Source organism: Musca autumnalis, unplaced genomic scaffold (genome assembly GCF_047663935.1).
Source record: "Musca autumnalis isolate F117 unplaced genomic scaffold, ASM4766393v1 scaffold_5, whole genome shotgun sequence".
NCBI classification, from domain to species: Eukaryota; Metazoa; Arthropoda; class Insecta; order Diptera; family Muscidae; genus Musca; species Musca autumnalis.
Window position 1 is genome coordinate 185,277,975 of NW_027412088.1, and position 21,028 is coordinate 185,299,002.

The following is a 21,028-nucleotide window of genomic DNA, read 5'->3' on the forward strand; positions in this document are numbered from 1 at the left end:
TACGTTGGGCGCCATTTTCACTTTTGATTATATAATTTTTATCAACACAGAGATAATCTATATAGAAAGTTTATCAGATAATTTGTCGACGAGATTAATGGGAGTCCTAAGATGCTGTGCTCGGTATAGGAGGTTTCAAAAGCGGTGCTATCAATAAAAAGCTTTCCATTGTTGACCCCTGTTTTAGTAGTTTGGTGTTGTTTAATTGAGAGAAGACCTCAAGAGATCATGAAAATCAGCTATCAATAAAAAGACCCTAGTTGGGCGCCATTTTCCGTTTTTTTATTATTTTGGATTTGTTTAACAGAGAAAAGACCTTATGTGTATTGGAGACCTCAAGAGGTATTCTATCTATAGGAGACCTTAAGTGGGAATCTGTCTATAGAATACTTCAAAAATTCTTCTGTCTGTAGAAAACCCCAAGAGGTCTTCTGTCTATTGAAGGTCGCAAGAAAGAACCTCAAGAAGTATTTTGTCTATAGAAGACCTCAAGAGGTCTTCCGTCTATAAAAAATCTAAAGAGGTCTTCTGTCCCTAAAAGAACCAAAGAGGTCTTCGGTCCATAAAATACCATAAGAGATGTTCTGCCTATAGAGGACTCAAGAGTTGTTCTGTGCATAGAATACCTGTCTAGGGAAGTGCTTAAGAGGTTTTCTGTATATAGCTTCCTCTGGTTGTAAATAATAATGCCCTACGTTGGACGCCATTTTCACTTTTGATTATATACTTTTTATAAACACAGATTATATCATTTTTATCCGCTTTTAGTAGTTTGGCACTGTTTAACCTTGAAAATACCTTATATGTATGTATGGAGACATCATCATCCTATAGAGAACCTCAAGAGTTGTTCTGTGCATAGAAGACCTCAAGATTTCTCCTGTCTACTGAAAGTCTCAAGAGGTTTTTCTGCCTATAAAAGACCACAAAAGGTTTTCTGTTTATAAAATACCTTTTCGGTCTTCTGTCTACAGCTTTCTCTGGTTGTAAATAATAATGCCCTACGTTGGGCGCCATTTTCACATTTAGTTGTATAATTGTTATTAACACATGTCTATGATGAAGCCAAGCGTTTCTCTGGTTGCAAATAATAATGCCTTACGTTGGACGACATTGTTAATGTCAACTATTGGGTTTAAAGGGGTCTCAAACTGTAGAAGGATATAGAAAATCTGCTAGCAATAGAAAGTTTTCCATTATTGACCCTTGTTGGGCGCCATTTCCTCTTTTAGTATCCTCTTGGTGTTGTTTAATAGAGAGAAGACCTCAAGAGGTCTCAAGGGGTCGCGAAAATCAGCTGTTAATAAAAAGCTTTCCATTTATATTCCTAGTTGGGCGCCATTTTCACTTCTTGTAGTTGTAGAGTATTGCACGATCTGCCTATGGTCTTTCACGCTTGATTTGAGTACATCTACTGGGCTTTCTACGGTTAAAAATAATAGCTTATGTTTGGCGGTATTTTCACTTTTGATTCTTTGTTTTGTTTAATAGGCATGTAAAATGCCCTCAGTTGGTCAGCTTTTAATAGAGAGAAGTGTAAGAAGCAACTTTCAGTTAGAACAGTCTTTCTGGAATGCTTGTATGGACCAATCGAATAACCTTTATAGGCCAATAGAATACTTGTAGGTCCATTAAGGGATATTTACAGCCCTTAAAAGTATCTTCAGCCGACCTGTAAATCCATCCAAGGATTTCTGTTTGTTGTTCGTGATTTTCTATTGAAGAATATTCGGTATCCATTTCGATCTTCCATATCTATTGAAAGGTTTCTAACAACAAAAATTATTTATAGGGTCTTCTATACTTTGAAGACCTACAAATGGCGAAATGAAAAAGAATATCATATAGGGTTTCACAAAGCCCCCTATGACCAATATTATCCTTTTTGTAAAATTGTTTATTCCGTTTCTGTTTCGTTTTTTTCTTTGCTTGTGCAATTGACAGTTATTGATATGAACATTACTTGTCACATTTGACATTTTGTCACAAACGTACATATGTTGTAAGCGCACTTGCTGCTGTCACACACAATAGTCGAAACGAATGCGTAACAATGCCATCAAAATGTCAATGCACAGGCATTCCATACAGCCGTCATACTTCAGCGGAATGCATGCCAACAATGCTTTTAGTAAAACTATGAGAGAAAGAAAGAGAGAATGCATTCACATAAACAACATCGACACTATCGAGTTGAAACGTTCTTCGAAGAACATGTAGAAGAGAATTATTGAAATTTCATTTTTCGCTTTAAATTTTAACCCACAAGTCACTAAAAATTGGCTATGGATGACCAAGACTTTCCAACCAAAATCGAATATTTCGATCTTTTGGCAGATATAAATGGGAATCCTTTCAATACGTGTGTGTTTGATAAAGTAGACGGACTATAAAAAACCTGGACGTAACAGCACTTATTTTCTGAGTGTTTTTGTAGGAATGGCCTCAAGTACTGGGGCATTTTTGGGTACATGCTTTGAGACTTATTGTTTTATTCTAGAAAAATAAAATTTCTAGAAGATCCGAAAAGTGCCCTGAAGGCATGTGTTGGTCACCAAAGAATTGTTTTATAACATTCGGGCCATAGGTTAGGAGTTATACACGAGAAAAAAATCATTGTAACCGGGACCACAATGATTACCTTCGGGAAAATCTGCAAAAGCACAGCCCTTAAACTATAGTTATCTTCGAACTTGAATTAAGTTTGAGATAAAAATTACGATGTGCAATGTTTGCACCACTATCAGTCATTATAGTTGATCACCGTTGGTTTTTTAGAGTTGTCGTGCCATTAGGTCAGGAAGAATGGACATGCCCAGGAAAAAATTATGTCGCTGTAATTAGGTGCACAAGGACTGACAACATTTGATAAAATTTTCAAACCGATTCACAAAGAGCCCTACAACTCCACTTTAGCTAAAATTTTGAATTTTTGTGAGGGAGAAACCTGAAGAAAAAAATTGTATACTCAATTAGTAAGTTATTGTGCTCAGCAATCATTTTAGTCGGCACCAGCAACCTTCCTGAACTTTTGGTTAATTAGTCATTAAGTATGGACTTCACCAGGAGAAAATTTCATTGTTGTAACCAGGATCACAAGGACTACCTTCAGTGAACATTCCAAAGCTAAAATTTCGACATTTGTGAAGGTGGTACTCGCATGTGTAGATGTAACTTTGTTCGTTTGCTCTCTTCGAGAGTTTTCGTATTAACCGCTCAGAAAGCCAGACAGACGGACATACCTGGCTAAATTGTATGAAACGGATGTGGCACTAACACTTGTGTGATATAAAATCATTATTTCAATGAGACACATTTTGGACTGAGGACACCGATTTTTGTCGGTACAGTAAATTTTTACAGAATCCACACTACTGTTACAGTTTTTTTGGACTGCTAAATTAGACCAATGAAATGTTACGAATGACGCCTTTGGCTCCTTCAATGTCCTGACTTTCGATGGCATAGAACTTATTGCCTCTTGGCATAGAACTTATTGCCTCTTATAGGAAAGTAAACTTCCTTCAAACTACTTTGGTAGACTCCTCGACAACATTGTCAATTTTAACAGTTCACATGTCGGCGAAAAATACAATTTCGGAAAAATAACACTGTGCGACATAAAAATTATTAGCCATATTCTGACACCGCAGCGGGATAGAAGACCAAAAATAAGAAGACACGTGTCCCGGCGTTTTTCCCTATCACTTCAACTTTCGCGGTTATGGGCCCCCAACGACCTGATGCCTTGATATCAAAAAGGATCATTTTGTCAGGCATATATCTTCTAAACCGCTAAGAATTTGGGTTTACTCGTAGAAGAAAAGTTTTAGCTCTCGTCTTAAAGAATAATAATTGTGAACACATTAAATCCATTCAACCTCATCTTCAAGGTCAAAATCGTAAAGGTCAAATTTCCCACTATTATTTTTACAATTATATTTTTTCTCGGATTTTAGTCTACAGATATCAAATATATCAAACCGATCAAAATTGAAGCAAACAACCAACTAGAAAAATGTACCGATCTTAGTAAACAACTTTCTAGAACATACGAATTCTGTAGGTTCCTGCTGCATAGATACTAAAACGTTCAAAATTCAAGAAAATATAACAATAACAATAATGTAGCAAAGATATCAGCAAACAACTTTCTGGAACATACAAAATGTCTATGACCGGTTCTTAAATGTGAAAATGGCCAACAACTTTTGAAAATATTCGATTTTTATACTTTTTTCTCCGATTCCGGTCCACAGATACCGAACCGCCCAAAAATTACGATACAGTCAACTACAAAAATGTACCTAAGATTTCAATAAAGAACTTTCCAGAACATAAAAAGATTCTAGGAATGGTTCTTCAAGCTCAAAATTCGATTATTTTAGATTATTCTTTCCTATTCAGGTCCGAAAATAACAAACCTTTCAAATTTCCTTGAGTTTTGAACAATATGTTATTTCCAGACGTGAACTGGGGGAAACGTTAAAAATAATTTAATTTTTTTTTGTGAATTTCAGCTTGAAGGACCGTTCCTAGAATCTTTTTATGTTCTAGAAAGTTGTTTATTGAAATCTTAGGTAAATTTTTGTAGTTGACTGTATCCTAATTGTTGGGTTGTTTGCTTCAATTTTGATCGGTTTGATATCTGCAGACAAAAATCCGAGAAAAAATATAATTGTAAAAAAAATAGTGGCGCCCAACGTAAATAAGAGAGTAATAGTACATTTACGAAATCGAGTGGATTTCAACTGTCATTTCCTTTGCGTATACGTCAAATGAAATCTCATTTGAAATCTATTGGATTTCATTTGACGTTTAAGCAATGGAATTGACAGTTGAAATCGGGTGGATTTCGTAAATGTAAACCTAGCATAAGCATAATACCATTTAAACTTGTCGTTGATCCACTGCCAGAAAGATAGCCGCCCAAACGGACTTTGGAACTTTTATTTAGAATTTTGGCGTGTAATTGAAGAGTTTGGTTATAAGCAATAATGGCGCCCAATGTGGTGTTTTGGGAAATTTAAACATATTCTACATATCTACATATTTTAAAAAAATTTAGAATTATTATTTTTAATGTAATGAAAAATCGTTGGTATGTCTGGACGAAATTCGTTTCAGACAATTTAGAGTCGATTAAGCAATGTCGAACGGATGAGCCGATTTGGTCCTAAATTTGGCATTCGTAATATTTGGTTCAAACTTAGTTTAAGTTCAAAGATAATCCATATCGGACCACTTTTTCCGGTACCTCCCCCACAAAAGTTCAAAAATGTTTGGAAAATTTGCGAGCACGATAACTCTTAAAGGAAGTAACCGATTTGGTCTATACTTTGCACATCGTGAAATTTCTACCAGATTTAGATGAGGTTTTAATATGGACTCATTCGAACACAAAAATTCGGTTTAGGACCTGTTCTCGAATCGCTTTGGTACCTCTTGTAGTGGCTGGAGCGCACGATTACTCTCGAACGGACCAGCCGATTCGATCCAATATTTGGCCTTCGTAATATTTTGTCCAAACTTAGTTTAAGTTTAAAGATGGGCAATATCGGTCTACACTTTTCGATACCTCCCCCACAAAAGTTCAAAACTTCTTGCTAAAATGGTGCGCACAATAACTCTCGAAGGCAGTAACCTAGTTGGTTCATGCATAGCGTAATTTTTCTGCGAATTTTAGATAAAGTTATATTTGTCCATTCCTTCGAAAATGTGCAGTTTTCGAGCAGCTCTAGAATCGCTTTGATTTTTGTTGTACCTACTTGCATTCGCTGTCCCCATTACGACAGTACAAGTTTTTTTAGTGGCAAGACCATACTTTCTGGGAAAATGGCCCGAAAGGTGTAATAGGTGAAAACCCCTATGACACCACGTGTAGTGGCTGGAGCGCACGATAACTCAGCCTATTCGTTCAAAGATTTGGCCTTCGTAATATTTTGACCAAACTTAGTATAAGTTCGAAGATGAGTTATATCGGTCCACTCCTTAGGGAACGTCCCCACAAAACTTCCAAACTTTTCGCTAAAATGGTACGCGCTCTATCTGTTGAACGACGCAACCAATTTAATCCAAACTTTGAATCTCCTCATATTTTATCCGAATGTATTTTAATTTCGTGGTCCATGTCGGTCTTCTCTTTAGGGTACCTCCCACACAAAAGTTTAACATTTATGTTTAAGTGCAGTTTACTGTCTGTTCGAATATCCTTTGACAATTTATTCCGATGCTACTCCTTGTGGTCATGTTAACAGCGATATTATGTTTTTCATGGCCAAGTCCATTCCATGCCAATGCATTCCGTCAGGTACCTCCTCCACTACACTTTTGAACTTTAATTCGAATATATACTTTTGACGACAATTTCGTACGTCGAAAACGAACCACAACTTATTAGGGAAAGTGATTGTGTCATCGGTAGTTGATCTGTAAGTTTCAGTTCACACAGGCTGAGGGTATATCTCTGTCGCAAAGCCTACTGATACTTTTTTACTTGTTCTATTTTAGTTGATGATAAGTATGTATATCACTTCTATAGGAGGTTCTAGCAGCATCATTAACAAAATTATTTATATATTATTGAAAACAATTTCTGAATATGCGTCTAACTTGTGCCAGGTGTCATGTGTTGTCATGTGAGTCCGAATTCAGGTTTATAATTAAATTTTTGACAATAAACAACTATGGACTTCTCCCTCTTGTTCTGCATTGAATATTCTGCTTCTGATATTTATGACTGTGTTTGCATTTGTACATGTTTCCTAGAGAGCAGACTTCTAACATCATTTTACGACCTGGTAGTATCTAATGACCGATTCGTGCAACTATTTGATAGTCATTGTCCTTTTGGGGTAGCTTAAAACGAAGGATCTTGGTAAGCTATGGTGAGTTTTGTTTGTTTGTTTTTTCTCCCGATATTGAAGACTACAGAGACTTATTTATGATTACAATCAATTTAAAAACATTTAAAACCATTTCTAGTTCCAATCCGTAACGACTTACACTGTGCGCCTTAACTAACTTTAAATAAAAAGAACCTTCACCTAGAAAGTTATTGCAGATTCTGAAACTACACGGTTTTCGACTTCATCTTCTACTTGTGACTTCATCTAAGTTGTGGCTTACAGTTCTGCCTGTACCGCCATGGGACCCGTAATTATACGCCTTTTTAGCTGGTCCATTATCGATCATTTTTATGGCATGGCCTAGCCAACGCAGTCGTTGTATCATGATACGTTTAACAAAACTGGCACCTAATTATGTGATTCGATATCGAGTTGTTTCGAACCGATTACTCAAAGTTGGGATGACAACAACATTCGTTATCGAGTAAAATTATCGAGTTTTAGAACATAAATTTGCGATTAATTTCTTTTTGTTAAAAATGTAATTTGTTAATTAATTTCTAGTTGGAATCGAGCATAATGACCGTTTATTTTTGCCTGTCAAAAGGAAAGTCGAAGATTCGAACTCACACAACCACCACTATGTGACATGCATGTTTCGCCTTTGGTAGAGGCTCTTCAGACATATTGGCTTTGGAGCGGCTTCTCTGTCATCGAATTTTTCTTCTTTCAAATGCAATTTTTGTTTTTTCTTTACAACAACAATGGGTATTTGCCCATTTAGTTGTGCTTTCATGACAAACGCTTAGCGCTGCCTTTGAAAGTAATGAGTTTGGCTCTGAACGCCAACATGCCGTGACAACATCTTTTTTTCTATATCTCAAAAATGGTAATACCTAGGGAAAGATACCAATCTTATAGAGAATTTTCACAGATACAAAATTTTCTCTAGTCCCATTTCGATACAACTTGCCGTTTTCATGGAAAATTCTGAAAACCTAAAAAATCCTAAAAATGTGATCATTGACCTCCGTTTATTTAAAAATCTTCCCGCAATTATTTTTTATTTTTATCATCTATGAACATTGTAGTTTCAGAATCCGCAATAACTTTCTTGGTGTAAGCTCTTTTTATTTGAAGATCGTTAAGGCGCACCGCTCTGAAACAAGAAATGATACCTCACATTGGGCGCCATTTTGCCTTCTTGAGTGGAAGCTAGGATAATTAAGTTTTTGTTTTAAAATAAATACATTTGTTGGCCTCTACCTTAATATTATTGCTTGGAGAATACAGAGGTTTCAATAGTTCGAATACCAGTGACTATAGAAAAAAATCGATAACATTGCGTGAACGATTTCGATCGGGTCTTATCATGCCGTCTTTTTGTCGTGTCGAAAACTTATTCACGAACAAATTCACGATCGAATCGAATCACATAATTAGGCCCCTGATATCGTTGTATAGCTGATGCAGCTCGTGGTCCATACGACGTCGATATTCACCGTCAACACATATTGGTCCGTACACGTTTCGAAGAAGTTTTCTATGGGGGTTATCATGAACGGCAATTCCCCGTGAATTTTTTCACTTTCTCCCTTAAGTTGTAACGGCGGAAAGACGAAACTCACGGGGAAATTTCATTCATGATAACCCCCTATATCTCAAAAATGGTAAAACCTAGGGAAAGATACCAATTTTATAGAGAACTTTCACAGCCACACCATTTTCAGATGTAATTCGTATAATTTTAGTTGTAATTCGTAACATTTTATTTGTAATTCGATTATTCCATTTGTAATTCTGAAAACGTAAAAAATCCTAAAAATGTGACCTTTGACCTCGGTTTATTTGAAAAAATCTTCCGGCGATTATTTTTTGTTTTTCTCAGAATCCGCCATAACTTTCCTGGCGTAAGCACTTTTTATTTGAAGTTTGTTAAGGCGCACCGCCCTGAAACAAGAAGTAATACCTTACATTGGGCGCCATTTTCCATATGATTGGCGCCTGCTTGCGATATACCTAGCCAAAAATAATACGATTTTTCTAGACCGTTAAGCCTATTTGAGCTCGAATACCTCCTGAATTTTTGTTTAGATGGCTACACTCATTTCTTACACTGCTTATCCCTGGTAAGCTCCCGTATTTTTATCTATGGATCAACCGATAATGGTTAAATATGCATTTTCCGATTGAGTCTAACTCGTTTAAAGCCCACAATCTCTTAATAGTTTATCCCGTTTACTACAGGTAGGTACATGACGTTTATAACTTTGTGATTATCGAAAATCTAAAATATCTTCACCATATCTGATAAAATACTTCCCAAGTCCAGATGGCGGATTTTAAGGAATTTTATTGATTTTCATTTACACGAACATTTGTAGCGGAATTATCCTTGTGGCGATATGAGGGTTATGAGTATAAACGTTAAACGTGTTATCACAAATTCTTTCACTTCACATAGTAGATTACCTTTATCTTTCATTAAATTCCGGTCACGCTGAGACACTTTATATTGTTGTTGTTTGATATTGGCATTCACTTGCACTATTGAAAATATTCAATAATTTTCATTAAGAATTAAAAAAAAAATATTTTTACACTATTTCTTTTGTTTAGCTTTCTTCTTTCTTTCTCTCCTTTTGTAGCTATTAAATAATTCGTAATTCTTATTAAAAGACAACTATCATAAATTTATAATTCTCGGCTGTTGTTGTCGATGTGCTACAAAAGTTGTTATTTGTGCTGAGCTGCAATCTCTCGATAACTTTTATCCATTTGTAGCTATGAAAGGTTTTTTTTCTATAATTTATATTTTTTGTTTTGTTATCGTTTCCTTATATTTGTTGTTGTTAATTCTTCTTCTTTTTTATATCACAAAATTCTTTAACACTTCCTATGTGTGTGTTGGTGGTGATTTGATTTTTATCAATTGATTTTTTTAATTTTCATAATAATTTTTTTCTCTTTCATTGGTTGTTGTTGTTGATTTAACGCACCTGTTTTTTTTTTGTTCTCTTTTTTGAGACACACACACGACGCAACCGAACGACAACGTATTTTGCTTGATACCTCGTTTTGTTAACCGTAAATTCCGAATGGCTAAGAAATAGTTAATTCAGCATAAACCAACACGCGCGATTTTTAACCATTTAACCCGCCGTGTCGTACTGATTCTGTCGAACTGATGATTCTTGGCTCAAACAACGGCATTCGATGTTGTTTGCCAAAGAAACGAAGTTGGTTGCATGCAAAAGTTGCAGAGGCCAAGAGCCAACATTATGCGGTTGGATCAAACCCAGCATTGCCATCGAACGGCTAACGAATTGGATGTTGTGATACATTTGTAAGTGATAAGGAAAATCAACATTGTTGCCGTTGAAAATAAATGTTGAGGGTTGCAATGTTGCTAGAAAGCAACAAGTGGTTGTTGGTTGGCATGTTGAAGTAATGAAGATACTTTACAGTTTGAAAGGCATTGACTACCATCGATTTGGGGTTTGTTTATATGGCAGACATACAAAGTTGTAGAAGCACCCTTTCTTTGAGAAAGGGTCTACAGAGCAGGGTTTCAGAGTCGAGGTATTTTTGGCTCGACTCCGACTCCAGACGATTTTTTTTTTCACGGCTCCGACTCCGTGTCGACTCCGAGAGTGAATTCCTATACCAATAAAAATGAATAAAATGTACACAAATTTTTAACTTTTTCCTATATTTTAGCCTATTTAGGCTAATGTGTTAGTTTTTCCTTACATATTCATTAGAAAGGGCATTCGTTCGAATAAAATTAAACATATCAAAATTGTTTCTGCCGAATATTACATTGAAAAATAGCAAAGTTAAAAAGTTTTTGTTGGTTTTCCTTTTTTGGACGAGTATATACTGGACGGAATTCTTCCGCCTGAGATAATCTTTAAGCTTTTAAAGTATGTGAAAATGAAGAGACAATACAACTCAAATGGACTACATCTAATAAAAATTATAAGCAATTCATGACCAAGTTTTAAACTGGATGTAGGCCAACATTTTAGTTTGCTTGGCCTTAAAGGAGACCCCCAGTTGTAAAGTTCAATAAAAACCATTTTTCATGATTTGTTTTCGGAGAAAACTGCGTAACTTTTTGGCAGATTTTTTTCTTCATCTGAAAGAGAAAAATATTACGAAGTTTTGAGCTCGTCTACGAAACTCTGTTTTTATTAAAGCATTTTGCTGTGCCAATTCTAGGTCGAAAACTAACTATAAGTAGTGATCACCCCTTAAACTAAAATTCAGCGCCCACATTTTGAACTTTGGTGTGGATAATTTTATATAGTTAATCTATTAATTATATATGAAATTCGGATGGTTACGCTTCTGAATTAGGGCATCATAACTTCGTTGTTGGTCAACGACAGATTCATCCCGCCATAACTCAGAAGCCTGACAAACGGCGAATCTTTCTTCTAGGATTCATTATATACTCAACGATGACTTTAGATGTAGACATTCAAATAACCGGATCTGTCCGCCAGGAACAGATATAGTTCATGTGTATCCGAGTGCGCAATTTACCGAAATACATAAACATACGGTTTTTTTTTAGAAAGTAACGGGTAAAACTTTAAAGGACAATGAAAACGTGACAATATCGATTTCTTGGATATGGGAAACCTACATATACTTTTTGGTGGAACACTTTTGTAGAAAATTTCATTTTGTTTTACTTTTTGAGTTCAAGAACAAAAAGGACATGGAAGGAACTGTGATAGAAGGGCAGCATATTCGACAGAAAGGTTCCTCATTCTATTTAGCTGAAAACATGTCATCTAAAATTTATGAAACTATATCTTCAAAACTATTTTCTCAATGATTTATGGGGGTCAATCAAAAATTCATTATGTCAAATTACAGCTATGGGATCCTTAGGGGTTCTCAATTGGGGCTTTCATTCTGAAGAGGAATTTTTCCACCCCCAGATCTTGACTTTCATTTTGTATCACAGGGTATTCAGTAAGTTTTCCCATAGAGACCACAATGTCCTTCATAGAAGACAAGGAGGACTTCTCATAAAAAAGATAAGAATACCAATAGACCTTTGTGAGAAGACTAGTGGTCTTTCTGACGAAAGAGGTTAAACGTCAAATCTTAATTCGATTGTCATAGAACTTTATTTTTGTTTGCAAAAATGTAAAGAATCAATGGGATCAACTAAATAGGGATGAAAAGACCAGACTTCAGAAGATAGTAAATATCCTGTGACTTGTCCTTCAACTTAGTGTAATATACAGTTTGCATATATGTTTTCTTATACATTTCTTTTAAAATAAATATTGATTTTTAAAAAAATGTTCTTGTTCCAAATTTAATGTTATATTTCTATAACGTGGAAAAAAAATTTTGCCCGGAGTCGGAGTCGAGTTATTTTGTTCGACTCAGACTCCGACTCCAGCAAAATTGCTCGACTCCGACTCGTAGACTCCGACTCCGAAACCCTGCTCAGAAAGGGTCTATAGAAGCACCAATTCGTTCAGAAAGTGTCTAAAGAAGCATCATCAGAGAAGGTCTATAGAAGCACCCTTTCGTTCAGAAATGGTATATAGAAGCACACCATGTAGGCACACTTTCTTTAAGAAAGAGTATATAGAAGCACCCTTCCTTCCAGAAAGGGTTTATAGAAGCACCCTTTCTTTCAGAAAGGGTCTATATAAGCACCATTTTTTTCAGAAAGGGTCCATAGAAGCACCCTTTCTTTTATAAAGGGTCCATAGAAGCACCCTTTCTTTTATAAAGGGTCCATAGAAGCACCCTTTCTTTTATAAAGGGTCCATAGAAGCACCCTTTCTTTTATAAAGGGTCCATAGAAGCACCCTTTCTTTTATAAAGGGTCCATAGAAGCACCCTTTCTTTTATAAAGGGTCCATAGAAGCACCCTTTCTTTTATAAAGGGTCCATAGAAGCACCCTTTCTTTTATAAAGGGTCTATAGAAGCACCCTTTCTTTTATAAAGGGTCTATAGAAGCACCCTTTCTTTTATAAAGGGTCTATAGAAGCACCCTTTCTTTTATAAAGGGTCTATAGAAGCACCCTTTCTTTTATAAAGGGTCTATAGAAGCACCCTTTCTTTTATAAAGGGTCTATAGAAGCACCCTTTCTTTTATAAAGGGTCTATAGAAGCACCCTTTCTTTTATAAAGGGTTTATAGAAGCACCCTTTCTTTTATAAATGGTCTATAGAAGCACCCTTTCTTTTATAAAGGGTCTATAGAAGCACCCTTTCTTTTATAAAGGGTCTATAGAAGCACCCTTTCTTTTATAAAGGGTCTATAGAAGCACCCTTTCTTTTATAAAGGGTCTATAGAAGCACCCTTTCTTTTATAAAGGGTCTATAGAAGCACCCTTTCTTTTATAAAGGGTCTATAGAAGCACCCTTTCTTTAATAAAGGGTCTATAGAAGCACCCTTTCTTTTATAAAGGGTCTATAGAAGCACCCTTTCTTTTATAAAGGGTCTCTAGAAGCACCCTTTCTTTTATAAAGGGTCTATAGAAGCACCCTTTCTTTTATAAAGGGTCTATAGAAGCACCCTTTCTTTTATAAAGGGTCTATAGAAGCACCCTTTTGTTTTATAAAGGGTCTATAGAAGCACCCTTTCTTTTATAAAGGGTCTATAGAAGCACCCTTTCTTCTATAAAGGGTCTATAGAAGCACCCTTTCTTTTATAAAGGGTCTATAGAAGCACCCTTTCTTTTATAAAGGGTCTATAGAAGCACCCTTTCTTTTATAAAGGGTATATAGGAGCACCCTTTCTTTTATAAAGGGTCTATAGAAGCACTCTTTCTTTTATAAAGGGTCTATAGAAGCACCCTTTCTTTTATAAAGGGTCTATAGAAGCACCCTTTCTTTTATAAAGGGTCTATAGAAGCACCCTTTCTTTTATAAAGGGTCTATAGAAGCACCCTTTCATAGTTTGCCTGTAGACTTCCTAGTGAACGCACGTACTTTTGCACAAGCGCATCAAATCTTAACTAAAAACAGTGTTATACACAAACAAATATATCGGTCGGTATTACCAATTTTTTCATCGAAAATCAAAACTAAAATATTGTGAATATTGAAAATGTCTTCTCCACAAGTGGCAAATTATATGTGCAGTCAATGTTCATTAAAAATTAAAACTGCAAATTTTGTTCGCTGTTTCAATTGCGATAGATGTTTTCATTTTAGTCCATGCTGTTCTCTTTCTGAGAGTTCTTACAAGAGCATGGGAATACCTAAAAAAACGGATTGGAAATGTCATATCTGCAATCCGAGAGCAAAATCGCCAAGCAATGCATATGTTTTTGTAAACAATAGTGAAAACGATACACTCCAAAGTCAAGAAAATAATATACAACAACAAACACAATCTAAACAACAAAGAGACGGTGATGATAACGAAGAACTTACAAGCAAACGGTTCAAGAATAATACAACAACTACTAGTGAAGAAGCATCAACACAAAAGAAAGACATATCTGACCTAAAGGCAGGTATGATCGAAATGCAAAATTGCATAAAACAACTTACTATAAACATAACAACCACAACAACAAATATTACAAACCTAACAATGTTCAGTGGGGAAATAAAAGAGCACATTGCTGATATTAATCGTAATGTAGCTGCAATAACAACACAAATACAAGAGCTGCAAGTGAGAGACCAGCAAAAGAGTGAAAAAATAAAAGAGCTATCGGAACGCATAGAAAAAATGGAACAAAAATCAATCGAAAGGAATATTGAAATAGGCAATGTTACAAATGAAAATATAGAAGTACAACAAGTGTTAAGACAAATTAGTGAATCTGTTGGTGTACCTATAAACAGCAATGAAATAAACAAAGCATACCGAATCAAAAGAAAAAATAAAATTATTGTGGAGTTCGTTTCTCTTAACAAAAAAAGAGAAATTATGGACAAAGTAAAGAGGCACAGAATAGAAATTAAATCATCGGGTGAAGAGAACAACACCATTTACTACGTAAATGACGAACTCACGGCACATAACAAACACCTTTTGTGGTTGGCGAAAATGAAAGCCAAAGAATCTAACTGGAAATATGTGTGGGTTAAAAACGGAAATATTTATGCACGTAAAAATGAAAATTCACCATTCACCATAATACACAACACTTCAGATATTGAAAATATAACTGGAGCAAATTAAAGAATAAAGAATATATAGCTGAATGAAAAGATTAGAAAATCAAAAATAAAGATACTTTAAAAAAGATCTCAACTCGCATACAAATTACAGTGATAAATAAAATCTGAAATATAAAGAAAAGGAATAATAACTTACAATTATAAATAAATAAATAAACAAATAAATAAAAAAATAATTAATATATAATAAAATAGATAAATAAATAAGATTAATTTAATAAATAAAATAATACAGAATTAAAAATGAATTGCACGGAAGAAACAATAAACTGTGTTAACGACATAAATATGAATTATCTGAACTACAGTATGTCGGTAATACATTTAAACATCAGATCATTAAGAAAAAACTTTTTGCCATTTATTACAAATATATCGAAAATAATAAATAAACTCCAATTAATTATATTAACTGAAACAAATATTTGCGATGACGAAAACCAATACTACTTAATAGATGGATTCAACGCAATATTTCGAAACAGAGAAAGAAGAGGTGGTGGCGTGGCAGTTTATATCAGAGGTGATATTTTGTATGAAGAAATTACAGTTGAACTCGAATCAGCAGAAGCAATACAAATTACCATAACAACAACAAACAATAAAAAAACTACGGTCATACCAATGTATCGACCACCAAATACGAACATTAGAACCTTCCTATTTGAAGTTGAAAGACTGATAAATTCTGTAAACAAACAAAATAACATAATTTTTCTGGGCGATATAAACATTGATACAATGAAGCAAAATGCAACAACAACAAGCTACTTAACTATATTGTCGTCCTACGGTTTACATAGTATGATTAACAATGTGACTAGAGAGGATAACCACTCGTCGACATGCATTGACCATCTATTCACTAGGTGGGATAACAAAATGATACATGCTCATGCTGCAGTGATAAAAATCGACCTATCGGATCACTTTGCCATATTCGGATGTGTTGATGAAAGCAAATTATCGTCAAAAAACAAACAAGACACACAAAGCAGTGAAAACTTTTTAATAAACAACATTAAAGTTAGTCGACAAATAACAAACACAGATTGGGAACACATAATTAATAAATCAGATAATGCAAATGATTTGTTTAATAATATTTACTATACATTCGATAATATATATAAAAACTCCAAAACCCAACAAACCAAAATAAAAAAAAGAAATCCATATCCTTGGCTCAACGAACATATTTTAAAATGTTGCAGTATGAAAGATAAACTTTACAAAAAATGGATAAAAAATAAAAACAACAAAATAAATGAAAAAATATATAAACAATTCAACAACAAATTAAATAAGCAAATAATTAAAGCAAAAAATGATTATTATCAAAACCAATTTATATTAAATCGAAATAACATGCGAGGTACATGGCAACTCATCAACAAAATAACAGGTAAAAAGACAGAAAACCTAGATGAATCAATACGAAAACACTTTAAAAATGAGTCATTAAGGGAAATAACAGAAAATTTTGCAATAAAGTTTAACGAAAACGTTTCCAATATTATACATTCGTGCCCAATCGTCACATTAAATACAAGAGTGGAAAAAATCATCAACAATTCATTATATTTGGAACTCGCAACCGAAGATGAAATCAATAACATACTGAAGACATTGAACACAAGAAAAAGTGCAGGAATAGATAACATTCGACCAGTCGACCTGAAGATACACGCCAACATATTAACGCCGATAATTACAAAATTAATTAATGCCACGATATTTGAATCATGGCTACCAAATAAAATAAAACAATCCATCATTAGACCAATCTATAAGAACGGCGACAGAAAGGATTATAATAACTACCGGCCAATATCTATATTACCAGTTGTAGAAAAAGTTTTAGAGGAGATCGTCGCAAGAAGATTAACAAATTTCTTGAAAAAATACAAGATTATACATAAACAGCAATTTGGTTTCCAAAAAGGAAAGAATATAAATCAACTACTGGGCTATTTTTCCAATCATATCAGTGAATCGATAAGCCAAAATAATAATTGCCTAGCATTATTCATTGATTTTAGCAAAGCTTTCGATACTCTTCCACATACAAAATTAATAGAGACACTCGAAAGAAGCGGTATACGAGGGATTACATTGAAATGGTTCGAAAATTACCTCTCATCAAGGTCTTTTTGTGTTAAATTAGGCGACACATGCAGCACAATGACGGATGCTTCCTATGGTGTCCCGCAGGGTTCCAAACTGGGCCCAATTCTCTACCTAATTTTTTCAAATGAAATGTTATACCAGCTTAAAAACAGCACTGCATTCGCGTACGCTGATGACACCGCCATTATTGTTAGCAATAAATCAGTAGACACTGCTACAAAAACCCTTCAAAGGGAACTGAATATAATCAGCAGATGGTGTCACGACAATGGCTTAATAGTTAATTCCTCCAAAACCAAAATAATGCACTTTCGGCCTAGAAGCAAACCGAAATCAAACACACAAATAATATACCATGACACAGATTGTCTGCACATCAACAACAACCAAAATTACGAATGTAATAATTGCAAATGCACCACAAAACTTGAATACGTAGAATGCTACAAGTATCTGGGAGTTCATCTGGATGATAATTTGAAATGGAAAGTGCATATTCAACACATACAAAATAAACTTAGAAAATCCGCTTATGCACTTTATCACCTGGGCAACACAGCACCATATTATGTATTGAGACAAGCATACTTCTCTTTAGTGGAATCGCAAATCAGGCATGGTATTACAGCATGGGGAAATGCTAGATGCACCAGACTCCTACAAACGACGCAAAATCGGATAGTAAAGCTACTAAATATCAAAATGATGAACCAAACTCAGCAAATAAATGAACACAACAAAGATAAAACCACGAAAGAAATATTCAAAAACTTGTCAATACTAAACATTAATCAACTGTACTCAATAACAATTGTCACTGAATTCATGGAAGACGCTAGTTTAGTGAAGAAAGTGGATCACAATCAAAATACAAGAAGAAGAGCAGAAGGCAAATATCCCAAAGTACAAAAACGATTATGCGAAGTATTCACTCTCTGTATCACTACCAACCGCACTAAATGGATTGCCACAAGAAGTCACCAATGAAAGAAACAAACACACTAGAACTAAGTTAATGAAAACATATTTTATTAATGATCAAATATAACATTGAAGTCTAAGGCCAGTAATGGTCAATATATGAATAACCATTATAGATCTTACACCCACACACAAGCTCATTACAGCTTCGTGGGACCTAGAACATAATGTAATGTATTAACAAAATTTTTTTTCAAATAAAAATAAATAAAATAAAAAAAAAAAAAAAAAAAAAAAAAAATAAAGGGTCTATAGAAGCACCCTTTCCTTTATAAAGGGTCTATAGAAGCACCCTTTCTTTTATAAAAGGTCTATAGAAGCACCCTTTCTTTCTGAAAGGGTCTATAGAAGCACCCTTTCTTTCTGAAAGGGTTTATATAAGCACCCTTTCTTTCTGAAAGGGTCTATATAAGCACCCTTTCTTTCTGAAAGGGTCTATATAAGCACCCTTTCTTTCATAAGCGTTCTATATAAGCACCATTTCTTTCAAAACGGGACTATAGAAGCACCCTTTCTTTCAAAAAGGGTCTATAAAAGCACCTTTTCTTTCAGAAAGTGTCTATATAAGAACCCTTTCTTTCAGAAAAGGTCCATATAAGCACCCTTTCTTTTATAAAGGGTCTATAAAAGCACCCTTTCTTTTATAAAGGGTCTATAAAAGCACCCTTTCTTTTATAAAGGGTCTATAAAAGCACCCTTTCTTTTATAAAGGGTCTATAGAAGCACCTTTTCTTTTATAAAGGGTCTATATAAGCACCCTTTCTTTCTGAAAGGGTCTATATAAGCACCCTTTCTATCTGAAAGGGTCTATATAAGCACCCTTTCTTTCTGAAAGGGTCTATATAAGCACCCTTTCTTTCTGAAAGGGTCTATAGAAGCACCCTTTCTTTCAAAAAGGGTCTATAGAAGCACCCTTTCTTTCAGAAAGTGTCTATATAAGAACCCTTTCTTTCAGAAAAGGTCTATATAAGCACCCTTTCTTTTATAAAGGGTCTATATAAGCACCCTTTCTTTTATAAAGGGTCTATATAAGCACCCTTTCTTTTATAAAGGGTCTATAAAAGCACCCTTTCTTTTATAAAGGGTCTATATAAGCACCCTTTCTTTCTGAAAGGGTCTTTATAAGCACCCTTTCTTTCTGAAAGGGTCTATATTAGCACCCTTTCTTTCTGAAAGGGTCTATATAAGCACCCTTTCTTTCTGAAAGGGTCTATATAAGCACCCTTTCTTTCTGAAAGGGTCTATATAAGCACTATTTCTTTTATAAAGGGTCTATAGAAGCACCCTTTCTTATATAAAGGGTCTATAGAAGCACCCTTTCTTTTATAAAGGGTCTATATAAGCACACTTTCTTTCAGAATGTATATAGAAGCACCCTTTCTTTCAGAAAGTGTCTATAGAAGCACCCTTTCTTTCAGAAAGTGTCTATAGAAGCACCCTTTCTTTCAGAAAGTGTCTATATAGGGTCTATATACGCACCCTTTCTTTCTGAAAGGGTCTATATACGCACCCTTTCTCTCGGAAAGGGTCTATAGAAGAACCCTTTTTTCAGAAAGGGTCTATAGAAGCACCATTTCTTTCAGAAAGGGTCTATAGAAGCACCCTTTCATTCAGAAAGGGTCTATGGACAAAAGATGAGCGAGTCTATTAAAGAAAAGTCTTTCTCCAGAGGGGAGATTTCTTAAAGAGAAGGTCTTCAAGGGAGGCTTCTACAGAAAAGAGGCCTTCATTGGCCAAAAAACGAAGTGACTCAAAGAAACCATTTTCGTCTTCCATGGACACCAACAAAATCGAATTTATAAATCAGATTTTTTTTATCAAGTTTTTTAGCAGTGTTTTCATTAGAACATTTATTTCAGCTTCTCCTTCCATTTATACCTTTATAAGTTCGCCTACAATTTGAAAACATATTGAATTTGGTCGCTCAACAATGCCATTTTCATAAGCCGTAAATGTGATTTCTATTTTATGGCGGCCCTCAGCGTTAACTGGAACATCAAATACGCTGTTTATCGAAAACGGAGTGTGATGATATGTCAACTGGAAGCAGATAAAGAAGAAATCTTAATGGTTTTTCAAAGATAAAATACTTCAATAATTACTCCTTTATGATTAACACAAATCTGTTCTTCGGTGGGTATGTTTTTCGCCCAAAGCTGATACCAATACAAATTTTTATCGTATTGAGCTTCACAAAAGTCTTTCGATAAAACGTTGTAGACGGTTGGCTGCCAACTGCCACGTCCGTATTTGAAAATTTCACCGTGAAACTTGTTGGTAGGTAGGAAGAAAAAATAATTTTATTGAATTTAGAATTTTTAAAGGTGTTTTACTTACTTCAATACGATCTTCTGGTTGAACATCCCAAATAATGGTCACATTACCCGAACAATTAATATTACCTTCCGAAAATTCTAAATTCAATTCCGTAATATCGACCATATCATAAATACCATTACTCCCCTCAATGTGGGAGCATTTATCAAACAAATGTTCATTGTCGAAAAAGAATTGATAAAGTTTTGCATAATTTAAGGGGATAATGCAAAGTAGAAAACTGAAATTAAAAACTTTTCTAAACACCAACATTTTGATAAACAGTTTTAAATGTAACTAACAAAACAATTGAATTATGATATCTTATAAGCGTTTGGATAACACAGGGCTACAAACTTCATGAAGAGGGGAGAGTTCTCTGCTCGATAAACGTTTTTGATTTCTGAAATGTTCAGGAACCTACAGCCGAAATACTTGATGCTCGAATTCATGATCTTCAGAGTACAGGACGGATATGCTAACAATTACTCCACGCTGGCACTTATTACAATACAACTGTCCGAAAGAAATTTGTATTGCAGTGTAACATTAAACATAGGCAGCAAAATATG

At 34.7% G+C, this 21,028-nt stretch overlaps 2 protein-coding genes across 6 annotated transcripts in view; both read right to left on the reverse strand.

The window, feature by feature from the left end:
- Positions 1-10,042, reverse strand: part of Pgant9 (polypeptide N-acetylgalactosaminyltransferase 9) — a 423,799-nt gene extending 413,757 nt beyond the window's left edge. For 2 of the 5 annotated variants that reach the window (XM_073956151.1, XM_073956149.1), the window contains exon 1: positions 9,848-10,034. The gene's annotated coding sequence lies outside the window, so the exon portion shown is untranslated. Of the gene's footprint in view, positions 1-9,320 lie in introns of all 5 variants that reach the window. The other 3 variants (XM_073956147.1, XM_073956150.1, XM_073956148.1) reach the window with 3 other exon arrangements.
- Positions 10,043-19,957: 9,915 nt separating this feature from the next.
- LOC141406643 (uncharacterized) lies at positions 19,958-20,738 on the reverse strand. The gene is made up of 3 exons (XM_073992481.1): positions 20,478-20,738; positions 20,243-20,410; positions 19,958-20,180 (listed from the first exon to the last, which is right to left on the reverse strand). Exons 1-3 carry the CDS (start codon positions 20,727-20,729, stop codon positions 20,013-20,015), a joined length of 588 nt encoding a protein of 195 aa, XP_073848582.1. The 5' UTR covers positions 20,730-20,738; the 3' UTR covers positions 19,958-20,012.
- Between the last annotated feature and the right edge of the window lie 290 nt (positions 20,739-21,028).

Bases quoted from the DNA above. Each gene is read 5' to 3' on its own strand.
- LOC141406643 (XM_073992481.1), bottom strand. From the start codon at position 20,729: ATGTTGGTGTTTAGAAAAGTTTTTAATTTCAGTTTTCTACTTTGCATT. The intron at 20,411-20,477 runs GTAAGTAAAACA...CCTACCAACAAG, and splicing joins AACCAGAAGATCGTATTGAA to TTTCACGGTGAAATTTTCAA. The intron at 20,181-20,242 runs GTAATTATTGAA...ATCTGCTTCCAG, and splicing joins TTTGTGTTAATCATAAAGGA to TTGACATATCATCACACTCC.